The sequence below is a fragment of the Thamnophis sirtalis genome, unplaced genomic scaffold (genome assembly GCF_051295495.1).
Source record: "Thamnophis sirtalis isolate CommonGarterSnake01/CBP01778 unplaced genomic scaffold, rThaSir2_p1.2 scaffold_3, whole genome shotgun sequence".
Taxonomy (NCBI): Eukaryota; Metazoa; Chordata; class Lepidosauria; order Squamata; family Natricidae; genus Thamnophis; species Thamnophis sirtalis.
In genome coordinates this window covers 28,937,986-28,954,300 of record NW_028261383.1, presented here as the reverse complement: position 1 = coordinate 28,954,300, position 16,315 = coordinate 28,937,986, and the positions used below count along the sequence as shown (strand labels likewise).

At 42.5% G+C, this 16,315-nt stretch overlaps 1 protein-coding gene across 1 annotated transcript; it reads right to left on the bottom strand.

The window, feature by feature from the left end:
• Positions 1-1,381: 1,381 nt before the first annotated feature.
• Positions 1,382-15,632, bottom strand: LOC106545697 (zinc finger protein RFP). The gene is made up of 7 exons (XM_087708483.1): positions 15,056-15,632; positions 14,291-14,386; positions 12,680-12,910; positions 9,196-9,218; positions 7,306-7,424; positions 4,871-4,909; positions 1,382-2,221 (listed from the first exon to the last, which is right to left on the bottom strand). The coding sequence occupies exons 1-7, from the start codon at positions 15,470-15,472 to the stop codon at positions 2,148-2,150; spliced, it is 999 nt and encodes a 332-aa protein (XP_087564609.1). The 5' UTR covers positions 15,473-15,632; the 3' UTR covers positions 1,382-2,147.
• Between the last annotated feature and the right edge of the window lie 683 nt (positions 15,633-16,315).

Sequence of the window (16,315 nt, the reverse complement as noted above, 5' to 3'; positions counted from 1 at the left end):
GGGGGATTTTCTATAAGGGTTTCTTCTCTGTGTCCACCAGGTATCCATTCACCCAGCAAACAAACAAATGAGGGTCCCCGCCAATGACTGGTTGGGGTATGTCCGCGCATCCTTTTAGTTCTCCCTAAATTTTAAGCTTTGAACAAAAACAAAATACCCAATGCAGCAACATCTACCATCATCTATTTCTATTAGTGTCCTTGGACCCAGAGGTTGCACTGAGAAAATGAAAATGGATGGACAGTCAATTTTAAAATGTGCTCATCAGCCCTGGAAAAGAAGTATACCAAGATAAACTGAGATGATAATAAATATTGGGGTCTAGTTTAATGGGGCAGGGAGACAAGAAGTGACATGATTCCATATTTGGGGAGCTGCCATATGAAGAGGGGGTCAACCTATTTTCCAAAGCACCTGAAGGCAGAACAAGAAGCAACGGATGGAAACTAATCAAGGAGAGAAGCAACCTAGAACCATCAAGGAATTTCCTGATATAACAATCAGTAGAACTACTTGCCTCCAGAAGCTTTGTGTGCTCCAACACTGGAGGTTTTTAAGAAGAGATTGGACAACCATTTGTCTGAAGTAGAATAGAGCAGTGACGGCTGAACTTTGTGCTGCCGAGTACACCGGCACGAACCCACAAAATGCAATGTGAGCGCCCCTACGCATGCGCCCCACCCCCATGCTACCCACCCCCTGCTCATTTTTGGCTTCCAGGTTGGTGCAGGCGGCTCTCCAGGCCCGAAATGGGGTGGGGGCGCCCCTGAGCCGTTTTGGCTTCCAGGTTGGTGCAGGAGACCTAGGCCCAAACAGGAGGCGCCCACATGCACACAAACCACCAAAGTGCAACTTGTCCCCTGCACATGTGCTTCACCCCCACACATGCACGGCAGAGACCTGAAAACCAGCTGGCTGGCAGGAGGCGTGCATGCATGCACGATAGAGCTGAACTAGGGCAATGGCTGGTGTTCCTGCAGAGAACGTTCTTCGTCGCACCTGTGGCACACGTGCCATAGGTTCACCATCACAAATACAGGGTGTCCCACTTGAGTAAGGGAGGGGGGGACTAGAAAACCTCCAAGCTCTCATCCAACTCTGTTATTCTGTCACCATAGATTCTCAAAGGCCGAACAGCTGTTTTGGGGTATGAAAAGTTCTACCATGGAAAAATGGTTGGACTAGAAAACCTTCAAGGGGCCATTCCAACCCGATACCTTCATGTCTCCAAATAATTAATACTCTATTTTACAATGCCATTGAAATATCTGATCCATTACAACAGTGATTCCCAAATAGTGGATCTAGAAGATATCAATAATTATACTTTATGAGCAATCCACAACAATTGTGTGCTAGGTATATAAGGAATACTTTATTTTCCGTTAAAATATATATTAAAGCCATACTAAAGACAACACTGTAAAACAAGAATCAAAGAAGCTTTTTGTAAAGGAACAATCAGAAAGAATACTAAAGAATTAGTGTGTCCCATTTTTCACTTGACTGAAAATGAAATTATCTTCTTTCTCCATATTAGGAATCTTTTGAGACTCTTCATTGATGAAGGATCCCATTAAGGAACATGTAGGAGATGCCCAACCTATAATGTTATTCAGACCACATTTAGCTGCGACATCTCCATGAATAATTCTGTTTAGGGAGGGAAGCTGAAATGAAAGCAGGGGCATCTGCAAGGGGTGTCAAAAAGTCAAGATGGCAGCCACAAAGTGGAATAGGAGTCTCATCCTTTTTTATATGGGTCACATTGAGCACACACATAAAAAGGAGTGGGCCATCAATTGTACAATCACGGCTGCCATCGTGACCTTTTTTATCTCCTCCACACACACATGCTCTGAAGGGATATCAGAGGCGGCATGGCCTTGAAGAAGAAAAGGGAAAGAAATGGAAATCAGGAGAAGGGATAAAAGGCCTCTAGAAAATGAAGATCTGGAGAAGATGAACAGGTTTAGAAGATTTCTCTAAGAATTAAACGCATAGTTGGATTTCCTTGATTTTCTCAGCTGGAAATTGCACCAGCCTTTCATGCCAAACAAGGCCTTCTCCTTCATTGAAGTTCTTGAAAATCTACATGGCAGACATCCCACTGTGACTTCTCAGGAGTCATTTGCCTTCAAAATCTTTCATGGATCTTGACAGGTCTCCCCTAGCTTCGGGCGTTTCTCTTGAGTTCGATTAGGCTCCAAAGTGGTATTTTCTGCAAGAGTTAAGGAAGAAAAAAAAGTAAGCCCAACAGCAGGCATGAAAGGACCTAGATTTGGAAGATCTTGTCAGAGTGTTGGTAGCGTGATTAGTATTATGAGATAAGCCCAGGAGCAAAACAGAACACACAGCCCAGCCTTTACACTACTAATAGTCGTTTATATACACATATATACAGACATGGTAAATAAATCCCTTATCACTCAGCTGCAGACACAAGGAGAGAAATGACATACACGATGAGACAGAGAAAATGCCCTCTAATGACCACCTATATATAGACACCTCTTAAAATGGTAAATGATTTGTGTGGACCCGACCAGAGTCTTAAACCGGCTATGCTGAATCACCTTATTGCATCAGCTTACAGTTTACAGCTTACAGCTTACAACCTTACACCAGCTGGCAGCTATTAAATCCTCAGTACCTGACAGATTTAGATGTTGCTTCTCAAAAAAAAAAAGAAACTACTGGGAAAATTTGGTAAAGGTAAAGGTTCCCCTCATACCTATGTGCTAGTTTTTTCTGACTCTAGGGAGCAGTGCTCATCTCCATTTCGAAGCTGAAGAGCCAGCGCTGTCCAAAGCATCTCCATAGTCATGTGGCGACATGACTAAACACCAAAAGCGCACGGAACACTGTTACCTTCCACCAAAGGTGGTTCCTATTTTTCTACTTGCATTTTTATGTGCTTTTGAACTACTAGGTTGGCAGAAGCTGGGACAAGTAACGAGAGCTCACTCTGTTACGCGGCACTAGGGATTCGAACCGCCAAACTGTCCACCTTTCTAATCGACAAGTGCAGCGTCTTAGTCACTGAGCCATCCTCTGGCACAATTAAGCAGGGTCAAACCTGCTAGTGCTAGGAGAACACCAGGAAATCTCAGGGTTAAACTGCGAAGTCAGCAACACATACAGGAGGGAAAGCAATGGCAAGCCATTTCTGCAGCGTTGGCAAGAAAATAATTTGGATGTGCCTTATCATAACTAGGAGCTGAATTTAGCTTAAGGCACATCTATTTTATCCCAGTCTTTACTCTCGTCTAGCTCATACTCCCTTGTCTCCTCTCTAAGCTTTCTGGCATACCTGCTCTTTTCCCAAACAAGTGAATCCACAAATGTTCAAGGGCTACCACAAGGTGGTTTTTTAGAAGATTAATTGGTTTGTATTTTAATGTGATAGGTCTTCCTTCACTAGAGAAAACTTCAGTATTTTGTGAGATTTGTAACCCTTTGTGGACAAACCAGTTTGTAATCATTGGGGGCCTTCTCTATAAATAACCCTCAATGAGCCATATAAATCCAATAAGATCTTACTATGACACCAGCTGAATAAACCTGGGCCATACATAACCTCTACATATAGCTGCCATGCTGACCTAATTCAGCAGTTATGCACTGACCTCTGTTGTTTTCCTGTCGCTCCTGGGAATCCTTCGTTAAAAACTTTTACTAACCCAAAATTGGACTCAGGTTTTTCCCTCCCTCTCCACTGACATCTAATATTCTTTCTGCCAACTCCCTTTTCAATAAATCCTTCCCCTTATCCTCTTCTTGAGGGAAAAAAAGTACATTTTTAACCTTTAGTAGCAGTCAGCCCCTTCATTCAGTGCTTTGTCACTGGAGGCTTTCAAGAAGAGACTGGACAGCCACTTGTCAAAAATGGTATAGGGTCTTGAGCAGAGGGTTGGACTAGAACAGGGGTTGCCAACCTTTCGGACCTCAGGGACCACTAAATTCATTATTTTAAATCCCGCGGACAACTAATATGATCTGCTTAATGACTGACTGCGTGGGTGGGCATGGCTAGGTGGTCATGTGACTGGATGGGCGTGGCCAACTCAATGTCACTCGCATCAAGGGGCACCTCACCAGCCTCTACTCACCCCTCACAACCACTCCTTGCCTGCCCGTCCAGGTTCCTCAAGGTCCCAACAGGAAGCAGTTGTTAGAGCTAAGCAGCCACCATGAGAAAGAGTTGGCAAAACAGCTGGCTCAGTTCAAATTGGATCTGACCCAGAAGGAGTCTCAGCAGAAGCACCTCACTGAGGACTACGAGCATAGGCTTTCCAAGCAGAGAGAAGATCTGTGGGAGTGCAAGACCAGATACCAACGCCTGGAGGCTCACTGGGCTGAGATGGTCAGCCAGTTCCAAGCCATGATGCAGCCCCACTGGAACAAGGCCCTCCGGCTTTTCGCCACCAGCGGCACTTACCTCCAGCCTTTACCCAAAGCCCCACACCAGGAGGCTGAAGCAGACCCCAAGTCGGGATTCCTCCCAGCAGAAAAAGACCTCGAAGGGGGAGACTCTCTGCAGCAACACTAACATTCATTGCACCTATCCAGCCCAGGGGGCATAGTTTGAGGATCCCTGATTTAGTGCAATATAAAAAATGCAAATAATTTTTCTGCGGACCACCAACATTTTCTCACACACCACCAGTGATCCAGGAGCCACCAGTTGGTGACCACTGGACTACAAGACCTCCAAGGTCCCTTCCAACTCAGTTATATTGGTTATTATTTAAAAAACCCATAATACCACTTTCTAAAAGTTGTGTTAAAATAGCTTCAACTACCTACAAGAAATATGGGCACTACCACCTTAATGTCCATCTGATGTCTACAAACCCCAGATATGTACCATTTTGTTCCATCGGCTGATATCCAGAATCCAGAGTTTCTTGGAAAGAAGAAAAAATGTATTAGATTTGTAATCTAGGGCAGCACAGTCTATACTTCCTATGAGGACCCAGATTGTTGTTGGGGGCAATATGCTGACTCTGTAAACCGCTTAGAGAGGGCTGAAAGCCCTATGAAGCGGTATATAAGTCTAACTGCTATTGGTTTTTGTTTATTTTTTGCCATAAAATTACCATTCACAATAGGTTGGGCAGGTAGTAAAAAGCAACTGTCAGGCCTGTAGTCATATTTCTTTTAGGATCTTTGGCCTGCCACACTGTTATTTTACTATGCTGTTTCATTACTGGGGTAATTGGGAGGGGGAATAGTAAGGAGTACAATGTGTTGTCGTCAAAATAAAACATTCCTTTCTAGAAGCCCAAAGTCATTCTTTGTCTCCGCACCTCTGCACCTGACCAGAACTAGATGGGTGGAAATGCCAGCGTGGCAGAGGAAGATTGGACCATGTGATGGACTTGTGGGTGTGGGGGCAAGATCATGAACTTTCAAATGGGTAGAAACCCCTTGGAAGCTTTCAAATTTCAAATTTTTTCCACAGATGTGCCAACATGTCTCTCTTAATAAATTGGAACTTAGAGCAATGCTTTGCCTTGGACTCTGATTTAATTTTGGATGACATTTGGAATGCTGACATCAACATTGACCCAAAATCACTCTGGGACCTTCTATGGACCCGTTTTGAGTCCAGCATCTTTACTACTATCTCACACTGGCCACACCAGTGTGGTACTAAAAGTTGCTGCCCTGTTCCATACACAGGAACTACATTCACGACCAATCCTAGCAGATGGCCCCTTCCAATAGTTTAAAGTGTCCTTGTAACAAAACATTCACAAAAAACTGAATTAATCTTGAGTGGCAACATAGTGAAGAATCAAAAAGGGCCCAGTGGCCCAGTAAACCACGTTGTTTATATTCACGATCATATCTCAAAGATAACAGAGCTGCCAATCTGACCTAATAGGACAGGATAAGTAATGAGACGGTCACCCATCAAACCAGTGGGTGCAATTCAGCCGGTTCTATCCGGTTCAGGCGAACCGGTAGTGGTGGTGGCGGGAGGCTCCACCCACCCGTCTGGATGTCATCCTGCCCCGTTTTTGACATTCTGTGCATGCACGGAAAGTCCTGTGCATATGCGGAGGTGGCCCGTGCGCTCATATTTGCGAACCGGTAGCGAAGGTAAGTTGATTTCACCTCTGATTCACATCTATTGAATGAAAAACATTACTGCCATGCTGTTATTTACAAACATAAAGGGGTAGACATTGTGTAGTGTTGTGAGCCAAAAGTGCATAAGGCACATTCTGCTTTTTTGATCAGTGGCTAATATACTGGAGCCTCAGTATATACTCTAGTTGTTTGCAGGCTTAATGAATTTATGTCACATCATCATAGCACATTCGGTTTCTTTAAGCAAGGCATGTTTTAGTCAATAAGCAGACTCCTTTTTTTCAGTAAAGGAGAATATTTGTAACTCAAGAGTTGAAATGAGAGGTCCTTGGTGCTCTCTAAGCTTGGTTGTTTTCTTGCAGATGTTTCGTGTTCCTAACTAGATAACTGTCAGGCCTGGAAGCCATCCTGAGCATTAAATCTTCAGGCCTGCCACATTTATAGTGCTGTGGGGAACTGGGAGGGGGGATTGTAGGGAGCTGGGGAGATGTATAGTCAAAATAACATTCTCTGAGAGTCAGGGCCACACTGCCCTGCACCTGGAGGGGTGTGACTGGAAAGTATCTCCAGTTAGGACAGTGCATTGATTGGAGCATGTGATGGACCTGTGGGTGCTAGGTAGGACTGGGACTTTCTTTTAAGTAGGGAAAACCTGGAAGCTTTCGGATTTGGGTTTTCCTAGATGTGCCCATATCACATCTCTAATAAAATGGAACTTTTGAGTAATGCTTAGCCTCAAGCCTTCTTTTGTTGGGGGTGTTACTGGGAACCCTGACATAAAGGAGAATATCTGTAACTCAGGGTTGAAATGAGATGCTTTCTGGGTTTGGTTGTTTCCTTGCAGGCATTTCACGTCCTAACTAGGTAACATTATCAATGCCATCAGAATGGCTTGCTTTCTCCTTCCCCAACAAGCACAAGTTTCCCTCCATCTAAGGGCCAAAAAAAGTAAACGAATTATTCAGAATGAGACCAGTGGCTCTATGCATTTTCCTCTCTGCTTCAATCGAAACAGGCTCCTCCCCTTCCAACAGAAGGTCTCATCCCCAAACAAGAGGAAATGGATTGTTTGGAGATTATTCTTAATGAGGAAAGATATGAACTGAACAATAGCCTAGGGAGTATGTACAGTCCATTTGGTAAACTATGATTGACTTTCCAATTGTGGCACCGAGTTAAAGCATGACAAAGCCCTTCCATTACCCTCAAATTGCTTCACAGCACCAGGCAGAAAAGCACTGAAGTCCTGCAATTCCCAGATTTCATGTTTAATCTCTGGTGGAAAGCTGACTGGATTCTCAAATTTCTTCTTTTTCGTATACCTGCAGAGAAATAAGACAGGAGTCAATGGTCCTTCCAGCCAGTAATTCTCAGAAGCTTTCTTAAAAAGTGAGGGACAAACTGGAGTTAGACTTACCATGTTTCCCTGAAAATAAGACCCAGTCTTATTTTCTTTGGGGCCCCCAAAATAAGCACCAAATAAGCAATTTTGCAGGATGTCTTAACCGCTTACCTTAGGACCACTGCAGCCAGGCCTCTTACGACCTGACACCTGTTGTGCCACTACCTGACTTCCGTGGCCACTCGGAGCCAGATGCTACAGGGCTCATTTTACCGAGGCCGCCGCTCGCAGCAGGCTGCATGGCATGATGTGCGTGTGAGCGGCATCACCTTTGTGATGCACCCTGTGGCGTCCAGCCGCAAGAGGCCGCAGAGTAAATCAGGCAGTAGCGCAACAGGTGTTGGGGTGTAGAAGGTCTGGCTGTGGCAGTACTAAGGTAAGCAGGTGCAGGGCACGTGGGGAAGCTACACACACACACACACCTTCCCTAGCTTGATTTTTATGCCTGCACATCACCCCATCTCGTACAACCAGATGGTGGGCAGGGCTTAACTAGGGCTTATTTGGAGGTAGAACTTATATTAGGGGCAGGTGTGAAAATTGGGCTAGGTCTTGTTTTCAGGTTAGGTTGTATTTTGGGGGAAATACAGTAGAAGACAGACCTCAATTTTAGTATGTCTGATCCAGAAATTTCTCCAGACAGAAATGTGTTTCTCTATATACATTTCCTTGATGTATAGAAGAAATGAAGCAGGAAAAGAAGCCACAACTAGGAAAACAATACTGAATTAAATGTTTTCAAATCCAGATCTTGTAATCCTAAATTCTGGTGGATTGTCATGGGTGTACATGGGGGCCTTCATGAAAAGTGGCACCTCACAAAACCTGATCAACAAGGGTCAGTCAACCTGACTTTTTCCCTACATGTGATAAAAATGAAAAATATTGTAAGAATCAGTTGGGAATCAAAATTCAATAATAGGGTGCAGAAACCAGAAAAAAAGGGGGCTATACGTTTTAGGAAACCAAATGCCACTCCAACTTTCAATATTCATCATAGCCATATGCAAAAATGGGCCAAAATAAGACAGAAAATACAACTGTCTGTTCCACTTGTAACTACGGTATCGCTATCTTTGCAAATGTTAATTGAGCACAATTATTCATGTAATCATGAAGATTTAATGTCCTAATATTCATTCTATAGGTTTAATTAATCATTTTTATTCCTGTAATGTATGTCCTGTACCAAGCTATAAAGTGATATGTATCAAGGCTTCTACCCAACTCTGATTCATAGTTTTCTTTGAAAATATCTTCTGCTTTAGCCAAACCATTTAACTCCAAATCATATTCACCTCAATTGCCAAGGCTTGTTGCAACCAAATTGGTTGCAAATGCTTTAGGTGAATTGGTATATTAAAATGAAGTACTGGTATGTCATTATTATAATTTTTTTTTGTATATCTGAAGACCAGGCAGCTTTCAATACATATCTATTTATCTGTCTATACTTTCATCCACATACAAAATAAATGTGTGCTAGTTTATTACTTTTTTGGGTTTAGGGATTTCTTCTTTATTTATTGATTTATTGAGATGTATTCTGTGTTCTTGAATGGGCTGCACCAAGGAAGGCTCATTCAATTTCATTGTACACGTGTTGGGTATTGACAATAAAAGTTTGAACTTGAAAATTATTCTGATTCTGAAAAATCAGACCTGGCCATTTCAAGAAGAGATCAACTTACCGTTCTAAGACGCCTCCGACATTCTAAAATTTAAAAAGAATAAACACTCAGTACTCGCTTGCCCAAAATCCTTCTAAAAGCAGGACTAATAACTAAAAAGCCTTCTAAATGTTGCTAGGGCTAGAGTAACCAGTATCTCTCACTATTAAGCATACAAAGATTGCTAGGAACTGTAGTTCAGCAATACATTGTATTTAGCAATGCCCAGGGTTCCATATCGAAGATTCTAAAGGCATCCTTTAAAGTTTGGACAGTAATACACTGAAACTCTTCACCCATGAAGACCAGGAAAACTCAGTGGCCATCTTAGAGAAACCAGATTTCGAAAGGCAATATTCAAACTTTAAAAAGTAAAATAAAAAGTTCTTGGGGGGAAAAATAGGTGAAACATGTTCTGCAAAGTGGTTAATTTACTGGGAACTAGAGAAAAAACTCACTGATTCTGTCCTGTACCTGCAAACTATTGTAAATCAATGTAAAGCCTGAATATTGAAGTGAGTAAGAAAGTAATATCAGTAGTCCTTGACTTATAACCATTCATTTAGTGACCATTGAAAGTTACAGCAGCATTTTAAAAAAGTGACTTATGACCATTTTTCACACATGACGTTTGCAACATCCTTGTGGTCATCTGATCAAAATTCGGTCACTTGACAACTTGTACAGGGCGGGGCATAACCTTTTCCTAGGGGGTCACAGCAAGATCGACAGCAGTTTACAACTTCCGCGACACCTCATTTTAAAGCCCATAAAAAACTGAATTGAATGAGCTATTAAATGTTAAATTTGCTTTAAGAATGGCTGGAAAATTTGATTCGGAAGAACAAAGGATCATTGACAGAATAAAATGCATTGCCTTTCAAGAGGCTCGCGATGCTGGAGCGACGTTTATCAATCGAAAATGGATTGCAAACAAATTGAAACGTCATCCGGATTGGGTTACTGATAATTGGAACAAAACAGCCCAAGAATGTTTCACAAAATTTGGATAAGGGCGTCCTCTGCAACTGTCCCAAGAAAGCAAAGCCATCATTGCAACTGGCAGTCGCAAACAACGAAAAGGAAACCGAAAAGTGGCCCAAGAAATCCTTCAAATTCGTGGAAAACGAGTTGATCAAAGGACAATCGGCCGATATCGAGAACGAGAAGGTTTGAAGCCATTCCACGTCATTTGCAAACCATTGAAAACTCAAACACACGTTCAAGATCGGCTTTGGTTGTGCGATTGGTTGTCTGAATGGACCGAGGAAGATTTTCTTCATTTGGCGCCATCTGACGAATTCTTCGTTTATGCCATTCGAAAACCGAATTTCCAGAACGATCGAATTTGGGCTAAAGACGTCGACGACATCGCCAAACATGAACGATATCGACAAATCGTTCGCAATCCGACTTGCATCGGGATTTTCGTCATTTTCACAGCCAAGAAACTGCATTGGGTTTTGAAGGATAAAGGGGAATCCTGGGATGGCAGTTATTTCCGTGAGAAAATTTTATTGGAGAATGTCATTCCATTTCTCAGTGATCCAGACAATGTCTTGGTGGTTGGTGAGGCTGTCTTTCTTCATGACAAAGCTCCTTGCATGCGTGCAAATGCGACTCAGCAATTGTTAAAGGAAAACAATGTCGAATTTTGGGGCAATGACGTCTGGCCGGGAAATTCGCCAGATCTCAATCCGGCAGAGAACATTGGGGCCATAATTAAGGATGAAGTGGAAGCTCTGATGATTCAGGAGCAAGGTCAAAATCGATATTCGGTTGAAACTTTGAGAATGAATTTGGAAACTGTGTTGAAAAATCTGGAAAATCGAACGGAACTGTTTGAAGATTTGTTGTGTTCTTATCCACCTCGTTTGAATGCTGTTCGAAGGGCTAATGGTGGTCATACTGACTATTAAATCGTGTCAATAAACTCAGTTTTTGATGGGCTTTCGAATGGTGTATGAATTATTTGTGTTGTTATTACAAGTGTTGCTGTGACCCCCTAGGAAAAGGTTATGCCCCGCCCTGTATGTACGTATTTATGATGGTTGCAGTGTTCTGGGGTCATGTGATCTATCACTTTTTGCAACATTCTGACCAGCGAAGTCAATGGGGAAGCCAGATTCGTTTAATAACCGTGTTACTAACTTAACAGTTGCAGCGATTCACTTAACAGCTTAACAAGAAAGGTCATAAAAAGGGGCAAAATTCACTTAACTGTCTTGCTTAGCAAAAGAAGTTTTGGACTCAGTTGTGGTTGTAAGTCAAGGACTATGTCTATGAAGGTGAATCCATTTTTTTAAATATACCCAAACAATTTAATGTTAGGTATGTTTTTAGACTTTTTCTGTGGACTAAATGCAGAACTAAGAGTGATTCCTAGGCGTAGAAAAAACATCTGGTTACAATATTATTTCCTGTTTTGTAGCACATTCCCTGAACATGCAAATTGATTGTATAGGTCTTCATAGTCTTCTCTTTCATATATACTTATCAATACTTCTTGGAAGAATGAATCAAGCCATTGGCCTATCTAGTTTATTACCAATTTAACACAGGAAGTAACAGTCCAGATATTAAATCTTACCTGCAGATCCCAAAGACTGGACTCAGGTCCATCGGCAACCTTAAACACTCAAAGAGCCACAAAGGTCATAAACAGAAGTTCAGTTCTGGAGCTGACTGGAAGTCCGTTTCCCCCACCATAAGAGTCTCATCCTGGTGCAACACCTTTTTCCTCTATATGTCCTAACTGAAAGCCCTATCAATTGTGGAGCCCACCAGCGACAGGGAGCCACAGCAGAGGGATGAAAGAGCCACATGCAGCTCCAGAGCCATGGATTGCTGACTCATGGTTTAGAGAGTAAAACTCTTACCTAAAGTGAAGACTCTAGCTGCAAAGCAAGGGAGGTGTGCTAAACATGGTGCCTGAAGGTAGCAAGTGTCTATAGCTCTATAGTCTATAGCTCCCTTCGTTGGTATCTACCAAGCTTCCTGCTTCATACCCTGCCTTTCTTATGCACCTATCTCACTTGGGCTAACATTCTGTAAAGGTACACACAACAAATACTCAAAATACTAGATGTGCTTACCAAGATGGATTAATGAATGAGCCCCCATACCCCAAATTCCTCTTTTTTTTTTAAAGCGGGGTCCTTCATTTGTCTACATGAAGATTCTCAGTCATCCATGTCATGGTTGTCCCAAAGGTGCTTTTTCGAGAGGCGACTGGACTTTCTGGTTTTTCTTTGAAGTCAGAGCTGAAGAAGCTTCGTGGATGAGAAGCAAAACATCTTCAAAGAAAAACCAGAAAGTCCTCTTGAAAAAGCACCTTTGGGAGAGGGCCCTTCATTGTTGACTTGTTCTATCATGAAAGCTACTTCCCCCAGCCCAGAAACAACGGCAACATTTAACTTGTATCCCTTTCACTCCATAATCATGGAACAAACCAGCATGAAAAATGAGTCAGAGAGCTCCTTCTGCTATGTCCTAAATTTCTTACCTCTAGGAATTCCAAGACTGGCTGATCACATTTCTCAACCATGTCCTGGATGATGTAATCAAGAACGAACAGTTCCCTGGAGATGACAGCCATCTGATCATTTGTTTTCAAGGTGATCTCTGTCTTTACCCCTTCAACCTTACTAAGCCAGAGGGTGTTTTGTTCTATTACAAGTTGGCGCAGAAGACCAAATCCATCCATCACTTTCTTTTTCTCTGCTTCTACCAGTTGCTGCGGTTAAAAAAAGAAAAAGATTTGAAGGGGGAGGAGAGCATAGCTATTCATTCTTAAGAATCATGGATGTCACTTCCAGCAGAGCAATCATTGGCTAAGTTCACACAACATTCTAAGCACGCAGTCCAGTTTGGTAACAATTAGATCCTGTGTTCTTCTAACCTGCTGACTTGATGGTTTTGTTCACAAAGGATACTGAGGAATCAAAACCTGCTTACCTTTATTTTAGCTTTTTTACCTATATTAAAGGTGACAGTACAAGGACCAAGCACAGTACAACAGTACAAGCTTGGGAATACTCTGCCTTTAAGCGCTAAGGAATTATTGAGTCTGTCTTCTGCACCCCTATAACTGTCTGGTTTGGCTCTGCAACCCAACAAGACAGACAGACTTAAAAGGATAATTAGAACTTCAGAAAAAACAATTACTGCCAACCTGCCTTCCATTGAAGACCTGTACACTGCACAAGTCAAAAAGAGGGCTGAGAAAATATTTACAGACCCTTTCCATCTTGGACATAAATTGTTTCAACTCCTACCCTCAAAACGATGCTATAGGGCACTGCACACCAGAACAACTAGACACAAGAACAGTTTCTCCCCGAATGCCATCACGCTGCTAAATAAATAATTCCTTCAACACTGTCAAACTATTTACTAAGTCTGCATTACTATTACTATTAGTCTTCTCATCGTTCCTATCAACTATCTCCTTCCACTTATGACTGTAACTTTGTTGCTTGTATCCTTACAATTTATATTGTTTCCTAATATGATTTGATTGCTTATTTGTACCCTGACTATGATTAAGTGTTGTACCTTATGATTCGTGACGAATGTACTTTTCTTTTATGTACACTTGAGAGCATATGCGCCAAAGACAAATTCCATGTGTGTCCAATCACACTTGGCCAATAAAGAATTCAATTCAATTCAATTCTTATATTTAATCATTAGGCCTGGGCTAAGTCACTTGAAGTTCTCTCATTAATTCCAGCCAATATGAGAAATATTTTTGCTTTGCTAAAAACAGTTATAAAAAGGATATTGTGCAGTCATTGATGCTCTCTGAGCTTGGTTGTTTGCTTGCAGATATTTCATTACCCAACTAAGTACCACTAACATCATTATCTGACACTGCTGATGTAACCCAGCAGGAGATGAGTTGTCTGGCAAGCAAACAATCTCAGAGGACTTGCACAATAGCCTTTTTATAACTGCTTTTAGGAAAGCAAAAATATCTCTCAGCATATTAACCAACCAACCTCAGAGAGTATCAAGCGCCCCACAGTTTAACCCTGAGCCACATATGTATCATTTGATAGTATTGGAAACAGGGTATCATGATTATTCACTTCTCAGTAGTAGCAACACCTACAATCAGGTCTTGACTTTGTTTATCTGCATCTGAGAGATGCTCCATAACCACTTCTTTCTCCTTCCGTAGATTCTCAATACAGCTTAAAAATTGACCCTGAAAGAGAAACAAACAAATGGAAGCCAATACAAGAAACAGCATGGAAGCCGACAGTTGGCTGATGAGTTTTAAAACAGTGTGGACGCTTTTCCTAAATGCTGCCTTTGTCTCTTATACCCTATCCAAATTCTCCACTCAAGCTCCTGAAGATTCCCAGGATAGGTTTCTCCCATCATCTCAGTTAATGGTATTATTATGAAACCAACCAGTGGTGGGTTTCAAGAAAATTTTACTAGCCGGTTTTGTCGGTGTGGCTTGGTGGGCATGGCAGGGGAAGGATACTGCAAAATCTTCATTCCCTCTCCACTCCAGGGGAAGGATACTGCAAAATCTCCATTCCCTCTCCACTCCAGGGGAAGGATACTGCAAAATCTCCATTCCCTCCCCACTCCAGGAGAAGGATACTGCAAAATCTTCATTCCCTCCCCCCTCCAGGAGAAGGATATTGCAAAATCCCCATTCCCTCTCCACTCCAGGGGAAGGATACTGTAAAATCCCCATTCCCTCTCCACTCCAGGGGAAGGATACTGCAAAACCTAGATAATATTTACCAGTTCTCCAAACTACTCAAAATTTCCGCTACCCGTTCTCCAGAACTGGTCAGAACCTGGTGAATACCACCTCTGAAATCAATGTATATTTTTCAAACTCACGCAAATTCCCCACCTTGTACTCTTCAGCAGCTTGTGCCACAGGGATAACATCATGAGTCTGGTGCTCCTGAGATCCATCACAAAGTAAGCAAATGGGGACAAGATCATCTCTGCAAAAAACCAACATTGCCGGTTCATGTCCCTGACAAGTTTTGCTTGTCCTTGTCATCTGCTTTACCTGATCACTCAGCTGCCTGATCAACTGGACAACAGTAGCCAGCTGCCCATTTGGCTTAAATTTCCACCGAGGCACTGCTACTCTGCACTGAGGGCAAGCCGTCTGGTCGGGAATCTGCCCCCAGTACTTTACAATGCAGGCATGGCAGAAGTTGTGCCCGCAGTCAAGAGTCACCGGTTGTACGAGGTACTCCAAGCACACAAGGCAAGTTATTTCTGACTGCAGCTTCTTCCCAATGTTCCCTGTAGCCATGCTGTTCGAAATTCACCACAAGCAAAGTTGAATGTGTGTTTACGCAAGAGCCCGGGCAGTTTTAGCAAGCACAGCTGTAGCAGGTCCACCAGAAAGTAAGCTGGATGAGGGAAAAGAAGAGAGAAAATAGCAATGGGGTGGGAGAGAGACAGTTCCATCTTCAGACTTCCATCCCTCCAAAATGTCCTAAGTTATCAATCACAGTTCTAGGCTGTATAAACAGAGGCATAGATCACATGAAGTGTTAATACTGCTTTATAATGCCTTGGTAAGGCCACACTTGAAATGCTGCATCCTGTTTTGGTTGCCACGATGTAGAAAAAATGTGGAGACTCTAGAAAGAGTGCAGAGAAGAGCAACAAAGAGGATTAGGGGAGACTAAAACATATGAAGAACAGTTACTGGAATTGGGTATGTCTAGTCTGATGAAAAGAAGGACTCAAACTATTCTCCAAAGCACCTGAGTGTGGAACAAGAAGCAATGGGTGGAAACTAATCAAGGAGAGAAGCAACTTAGAACTGAGGAGACATTTCCTGACAGTTAGAACAATTAATCAGTGGAACAACTTGCCTCCAAAAGTTGTGAATGCCCCAATACTGGAAGCTTTTAAGAAGATGTTGGATAACCATTAGCCTGAAACCAACCAACCAAGCCAAATAGTATAGGGTTTCCTGCCTAAGCAGGGGGTTGGACTAGAAGATCTCCAAGGTCCCTTCCAACTCTGTTATTCTATTCTAGAATACAGCTGGAAGGGACTTTGGAGGTCTTCTAGTCCAATCGCAAGCTCAAGCAGGAGACCCTATACTATTTGGGTTGGTTGGTTGGTTGGTTTGCACAGTGTG

Bases quoted from the DNA above. Each gene is read 5' to 3' on its own strand.
- LOC106545697 (XM_087708483.1), bottom strand. From the start codon at position 15,472: ATGGCTACAGGGAACATTGGGAAGAAGCTGCAGTCAGAAATAACTTGC. The intron at 4,910-7,305 runs GTAATGGAAGGG...CTTCTTTCCAAG, and splicing joins TGCTGTGAAGCAATTTGAGG to AAACTCTGGATTCTGGATAT. The intron at 2,222-4,870 runs GTACATATCTGG...TAACTCTTGCAG, and splicing joins TCAGCCGATGGAACAAAATG to AAAATACCACTTTGGAGCCT.